This window comes from Electrona antarctica, assembly GCF_951216825.1.
Source record: "Electrona antarctica genome assembly, chromosome: 12".
Lineage (NCBI taxonomy): Eukaryota > Metazoa > Chordata > Actinopteri > Myctophiformes > Myctophidae > Electrona > Electrona antarctica.
The window spans coordinates 34,937,907-34,945,220 of NC_136793.1; the positions used below are offsets into that span (position 1 = coordinate 34,937,907).

A 7,314-nucleotide genomic window follows, 5' to 3' on the forward strand; every position below is an offset into this window, starting at 1 on the left:
TCACTTTTACGAGCTCTGATTTATTTCATGATCCACAGCAGCAACCTGGACGTTTTGGCTGGAGCCTTCTCCAGTGTGATTAAAGCATGGCAACCAGCTGAGTCAGTCTCTGAAAGTAATTAAAGAAGCGTGGTTGCCCTGACGCAAGTCGTGGGTTTTGCAACTACTCGAAACCCGAATCTGTGGACAAAATAGTGTTTCTACGTAGTAGGTAGTACGATATTCGGTTCAACGTTGACGGGGACGGGGACGGGGGCAGGGGGGCCCAGATAACAGTGAAGTGCCAATGAAGCAGTAGGCCTAAGGACTTTCAAGACCTTTTAATACATAAATAAGAGAGTAAAGCGAAAAAGACTGCATGAAAGGTAATAAACAAACTATACAAAAACTGGTCAAACATTGGCCAAATTGTCAAATAATGTAAGAAAGAGGCAAACATTGTGACACTATATTTATCTGTGGAACAGAGTCAAACTAAATAATGCCCCAACTCCTACATTCCAAGTGCCTATCAGAGTGGGGGGGTCCCCATGCAGTTCAAATATGAGGATCGCAGCCTGAAGAGGTTGAGAACCGTGTGTGTGTGTGTGTGTGTGTGTGTGTGTGTGTGTGTGTGTGTGTGTGTAAAAGAAGGTGATGTATTGGTCCAGTGAATCATGACGTGGTTACTGAGTAGAATTATATTTCTGGCTTGACAACAGCAGCCATGAACATTAGAGCACAGGTATAATTAAAAAATGCAAGGGCATTTTCCCCGGCCCTTTTTAACAAATGGGCTAATACTAAAAGATACAACATATTGCCAAGATTATTGTTGTTAAATTAAAAGGTTACCATTAAATTCACAGAGAAGAAGAAGAAATGTTTAGATATATCCCCCACAATGTGTCACGTCACCACAGATTAGCAGATATTCAGAGATGTGAGAGAATCCTTTCAGACCACATTTTCACTGGTAGCCAAGTCCATTTCGACTGAAGTGGCAAAACACGGGGACGGTGAAACACATACAAAGGAACTGTGAATAAAGACAAAGAGGACATTTAACAAATATATAATAGAACTATAAATAGCAAATATCTGCAAATGAGTTTTAATGCAAATAACGGGATATATGTACCAGTACCTGCAGCATAAACAGAGAGACAACACCTGCACCGGTGCTGAGGAAGTTTCTGGCAAACCAGTTCCTAAGTTTGAGATGACATCCCTGAAACAAAAAAGAATCTCTTCAAATGGACTGGTAAATACTTACAGTAAATATAGTAATTGGAAAAGAATAGGTGAATAATGTTCTTCACAGTTTCAAAAATACAATTGTATTAAAATATATACTGTATATTATTATGGAGATAAAGGTGTTTAGTCCACAATCCAAGCCAGAAATATAGTAGTCATGAAAGATTTAGCATGTATTTATTTTTTACCCCTTTTACTCCCGATTTAGTCTGCTTGTGACTGCTGCTGTACCCTACTGGCTCACCTGCCAGTGAAGAGTCATTCAGTAAAAAAAATTGTTGTTGTATTCAAATGTCCTTTTATAGTGTGTTTCTTTTGTCTATGTCTTAACGTCTTAATGCTGTTTTGTGAAAAGAACTGAATATCTTTCTTGTGGAATTGTGCTATACAAATAAACTTGCCTTTCCATGCTTATAAGAACATAACTTAGGTTATACTTCTATAACGTAGGCCTACTGTACCTCTTGCCAGTTGGTGTGGTTTAAAGCTTGACATGGGTCTTCAGTACAGCAGGATATTGGGACCTTCCCGCCCCAGTCAGCCTCACCATGGACTCCACAGCACTGAAACTGTAAATATGACAAAACTGATTCAACTAAACTGTAAAATACAACAATATTGAAAAACACCCTAGACCCTGTGAGGAAACCCACACACTGAACAGGAATGCAAGCCAGAGTCAGCTACATTTCCGTGGATAAATAAAGAATAGCTATACGAAGAAAAAAGGAGGAGTAGCAGTAACATTAACAGTGAGTGCACTGTGACATGGACATACAAATGAGCGGACAATTATATTACCAGAAACACATAAAGATCAATAGCCTTAAATAAATGACCTTTACAGGTCTCTAACTCTGAGGGTGCACACATGGAACCAAATGGGACTGCATTTTTGCAGACTGACATTAAGTAAATGGGTCTTATGATGAAAATGACAACATTATCATGTTATATGTAAAAAAGGAAAAAAAAGAGAAGAAAACAATGCCACAGACAAGGCCAAGTCTAGCCAAGGACACATTTGTCTATGTACGGACTAATGGACACCTTGGTGACCCCTGGGTATTCTTGCTGAAGACTTACTACGTATTGAACTTCATCAAAATCATCTTTGACGGTCATGTTGCCTTCTGGAGTGGAGAGCTTGTAGGTCTCCAAGCTTCGCCATAGGTCATTTTCAAAGAATGTGTCAATCTGTACCACATAAGTGCAAATCAGTACAAGTTACAACTGCCATTACAAATACATTACAGTATTATGAACTGAAAAAAAGTGTACTCACCACACAAGACAAACCTTTTTAAACTGAATATCTACTGTGCATAGAAAGTTAAAGTGTGCCCATAGGGGGCAGCATACTACTACTGTACTCTTATGCTCACTAATAAAATAATATGTATTATTTGTGTTAGCTATGTAGCTCATGTTTTCTATAATACTTTGAAATCAACATATTTACTAAATGTACTTTTTAGCATTGTGCACTGTACACTCACTGTTATACATTGGGTTATTAAATGTGTTTTGATGAATATATAAAAAAAGAAAATGCATGGCTCCATGATACTGTACCTCTCTGTCATACACCAGGAATACACAGGCCATGGCCAACTCCACTAGCATCAGAATGAACAACAGCACAAAGAACTGTAATCACACAAATCATATACGTTATGCACAACACTGGATGTTCTGGTATTATTTTAAAATGTATTGTACTATTATACATAGTAGAATAATGCAGTTCTACATTTTATATGCTTTTAAATGCCCTTTAAAACCTTCTGTGCTTTATCAAACTATCTTTGTGTGTGAAATACTATAAACTTGCCTTGCCTTACTAATAAACTTTAATTTAGCACCTTTCATATACCTTTCATATCATGCTTATAGTCTACAATGTAGACTATGCATGTTACACATAGGATGTAGACTCTACATCCTATGTGTAACATGCATGCAAGGTGTTTTTACGTAATACCAGAAATACAACACAAAGACGAGGTGCGATAAATGTTAAATAGATGTCACTGTAAATGAGAGGGCATGGTGGGGTTGGGATAAGCCCCAGCAGGGACCCTTGGTTTTAAATTGGCTTTGGTGTGATTAACTCCACAAGATGTTAATCACAGGAGATGTATTTGGTGCAAATACATCCCCACCCATCTGGCATGTAAGCAGACCAGAATATATGATGTCTGTTCCTTTGTGTTCAGTTTGTTCTAGACTAGTGTTTCTCGGCAGGGGTGGTAGAGCCCCTCAGAGAAGTTATGGGGGGCGGTAGAAGCAATATTATTATTTTTGTCTGAGACTGGCCATGATACTGACATGATACTGACATGATACTGTCATGATGATACAGACATGATACTGACATGGGACCTGCATATTGGATATAGTGGGCCAAAAATTGTTGAGAAACACTGCTCGATTTTAACAATTGATTATACCACTTCTAAGCATATTTTGAGTAGAAACCCCTTTAGATTATTTGTCTGTATATGTTGAGTGAGTTCAATAAACGTACAGTGATGAGCATGCAACGGTTCTCCTTCAGTGCTCCCATGACTCCCAGGTAACAGACACAGGTGACGATGGTCCCTGTTACCACCAGGGTGTTGGCAGGGTAGATAGGCCAGAAGGAGGTGATCAGTGAACCATATTTAGAGTGCATCATCTGGAACTCTCCAAACGCCACTATAAATGCACCACACAGCTACCACACATGGGAGGTAAGAGAGAACTTTTATCACATGACTGAATGATATTGGGTATTTCAATGGACATTATCCTAGAGAAGGAAATAAATAAATCTCTAAATCTAAAATAGAAATTGCGACAACGTATGAATTATTAGTCACCCAGCAAATGAAGTTGAGGAGAATCATCATGCTCTTCCAGCAGTCTACACAGGAGCGATTCATTCTTCCTTAACGATGATCTTCCTCCGTTAAGACCTATACAACTGAAATAAGAAGGGATGGTTTCAAATTCAACATTGTGAATATTTGCCTAAAGACAGAACTGCTATAACAGCATTTCACTGCCAATTCAGGAATCCAACACAAATTATTTCAAAGTAGCATTTTGAAGATTTTCATTCATGACAATATCTACTTTGGCCATTATAAAAAACACTGCATCAATAGTTTTGCACCTGAATAGGAATTCAGGGGAAAAAACTGTGATATGATTCATATATAGCATGTGTTACAACATGGCTTTCACTATAATTAGCCCCAAAAATCCAATTGATTCTTGTGTTGTAAATCTCTGCTGTTCAGGGGCCTCTGGCATCCAGGAGTCTTGCCCTTGGCTCCTAAAAACTGGCTGGGGTCTGCGACCCTTGGAGTTCAGAGGCCCCTGGGCACTAGCCCTAACCCTGAGAACTGGCTGGGGTCTGCGACCCTTGGACTTCAGAGGCCCCTGGGCACTAGCCCTAACCCTGAGAACTGGCTGGGGTCTGCGACCCTTGGAGTTCAGAGGCCCCTAGGCACTAGCCCTATTGGCCTGCTCTGTAATCCAGCCCTGTAAGTGGACTGTGTTTACACGACAACACTGTTTGATATGACAACACTGCCTGAGCCTGCATCTACTGTCATAATGTAGCCCCTTGACATTTAGACATGTCTGTTATTCCTTATTATTAGAATAGAATAGAAGATCATGCCTCACATTTAAAATCTTGTAAAAAATGACTTTCGTAGATTTTCGGAGAAGCTGTATTTTCACAAGAAAATAAAGCTTCTCAGCATGCATGAACTCAAATGTAAGCCAGGTTATTGTCTTCGTGAAACGCTATCTTTGGGTTTCATGGTAGCAAAAAAGCAGAATAGATGCAACACAGTCAACACAGTACGTGTGAGAGCCTAAAGTAAATATTTTTAGTCATATGAATTTGTCTAAGCATTTATTTTCTTCTTTCTTTTCATAACTTCTATACCTAACCATATTTAAATATTATATTACAAATATTGTTTCTAAGCATACAAATTCATCCCAAAGATGCATAGTTTATCTTCAGATCATGAGCAACGTATTTCTTATAACAATATAAAACAACTATGCAACCCATTACCCAGACTCTTTTTTATTTCACTTCATGAATAGTTCAATGATTTTTAGCGAAAACTGGTGGTATAAAAACAATTCAGTATAATAGCTGAATACCAGAATTCCAGAACACAGTATAAGACTTACCTTATCAACAAGTCTGCAGTAATATGAACTCCCAGGTGCTATGAGGCTAGTGCTATAGAGCTATAGATATAGTGTTAACTACAAGCAGGAAAAGGCATAACGGCACAGTGGCAGGATCTGCCTCAAAATACTGTAGTCTATACTAGAGACATGTCTATTTGTTTATTTACACAACTGACAACAAGGAGAACTATGGGAGTGGCACCCACATTACTTAACATGAACCCTAGCATCCCTGCATGTCAATAGGCTATACAAGCCTAGAGATGTAGAAAGTTTGTAGATCTGCTATTTTTGGCAAAGAGATTTGGTTGTGCAGCCCCCCAAGGGGCACACAGAGAAGTTTGGGGGGCACTAGAAGCAATACCGTACTTTTTAAAGGTGCTCTTGAGTCTTGGGAGAAGGGCACGGCAGTTTAATATAGCCTATACAAGTGCACATTCTCTTCATTTCATCCTAGACTTCTTTTCATTAACTCTGCATTCAAATGCATGGTTTCTTGAAGTGTAGTTGCACATGCAGCACAGGCCCCTGTCACAGCGGTGTGGGACTGGGATGTCAGGCCCTGTCACAGGGCCGTAACATATTACCATGGTAACATGACAGATAGGGCCTGTGGCAGGGCTATGACATTCAGTGCTGTGAGAGGGGGCTGATGTGACAGAGCCTAACATCCATTTACAACTCTTATTAGGGAAAGTTTTGGACCAATCTGGAATATAAATGCTTACCAATAGCTTTCTTCATACATGTTCATAAAGGTGTCTACTATCTCCTCTGAATTTGTTCCAACCCAACTCCTTTGGGATACTTTGTGACAGCTGCTGAAAGTTCACAACATATGTAGACACAATTTTCAAATTTTAATTCTGGTTAAAGTACATTACATTACATTACATTACAGTCATTTAGCAGACGCTTTTATCCAAAGCGACTTACAATAAGTGTATTCAACATAGGTAGGGAACAAAAACTACTAATCACCAGAAGTCTTTAGTGCATTTTCTGCAAAAACAAGCAACCAAGAGTATACCTAGCGCTAAGGTAAAAGTGCAATATATCAGCTACCTATTTCCTTAAACAGATGAGACAAAATAGCTAAATCAAATGAGCATGAGCTAAAACAATTAAGTGTATCGACTAAACAAGATCCAATAAACAATACAACAATAGAAAACAAGCGTTCGTACAACTAGTTAACAACAAGTAGGTCAGGCAGAGAGGAAGGGTAGTGTTTCCTGAAGAGGTGGGTTTTCAACCTGCGGCGAAATATGGGCAGTGACTCTGCTGTCCTAACATCAGTGGGAAGTTCATTCCACCACTGTGGGGCCAGAACAGAAAAGAGTCGTGACCGTGTGGATCGGCCAGAAGGACCCTTGAGTGACGAGGCAATCAGTCGCCCCGAGGTGGCAGACCGAAGTGGTCGGGCAGGGGTGTAGGCATCGACCATAGCCCGGAGGTAGGAAGGAGCTGTTCCTTTCACTGCCCTATAGGCTAACACCAGGGTTTTGAACTGGATGCGAGCCGCTACGGGGAGCCAGTGTAGAGAACGGAGAAGGATGGTTGTGTGGGAGAACTTGGGGCGGTTGAACACCAGACGAGCCGCAGCTTTCTGAACAAGCTCCAGAGGTCTGATGGCAGATGCCGGAGCACCAGCAAGGAGGGAGTTGCAGTAGTCCAGGCGGGAGATGACGAGAGCCTGGATGAGCACCTGGGCTGCCTTCTCCGTGAGGAAGGGGCGAATCCTCCTGATGTTGTAGAGGAGGAATCTGCAGGACCTTGTCACTGATGCGATGTTTGCCGAGAACGTCAGTTGATCGTCCAGGGTCACACCCAGATTCTTCGCAGTCCGAGTTGAGGTCACCACAGCAT

At 40.5% G+C, this 7,314-nt stretch overlaps 1 protein-coding gene across 1 annotated transcript; it reads right to left on the reverse strand.

Annotated features, from left to right (window-relative positions):
- Window positions 1-580: 580 nt before the first annotated feature.
- Window positions 581-4,201, reverse strand: LOC306934624 (leukocyte surface antigen CD53-like). Its single transcript, XM_079517273.1, has 7 exons — window positions 4,104-4,201; window positions 3,770-3,958; window positions 2,815-2,889; window positions 2,326-2,436; window positions 1,701-1,808; window positions 1,127-1,210; window positions 581-1,018 (listed from the first exon to the last, which is right to left on the reverse strand). Exons 1-7 carry the CDS (start codon window positions 4,164-4,166, stop codon window positions 950-952), a joined length of 699 nt encoding a protein of 232 aa, XP_079373399.1. The 5' UTR covers window positions 4,167-4,201; the 3' UTR covers window positions 581-949.
- Between the last annotated feature and the right edge of the window lie 3,113 nt (window positions 4,202-7,314).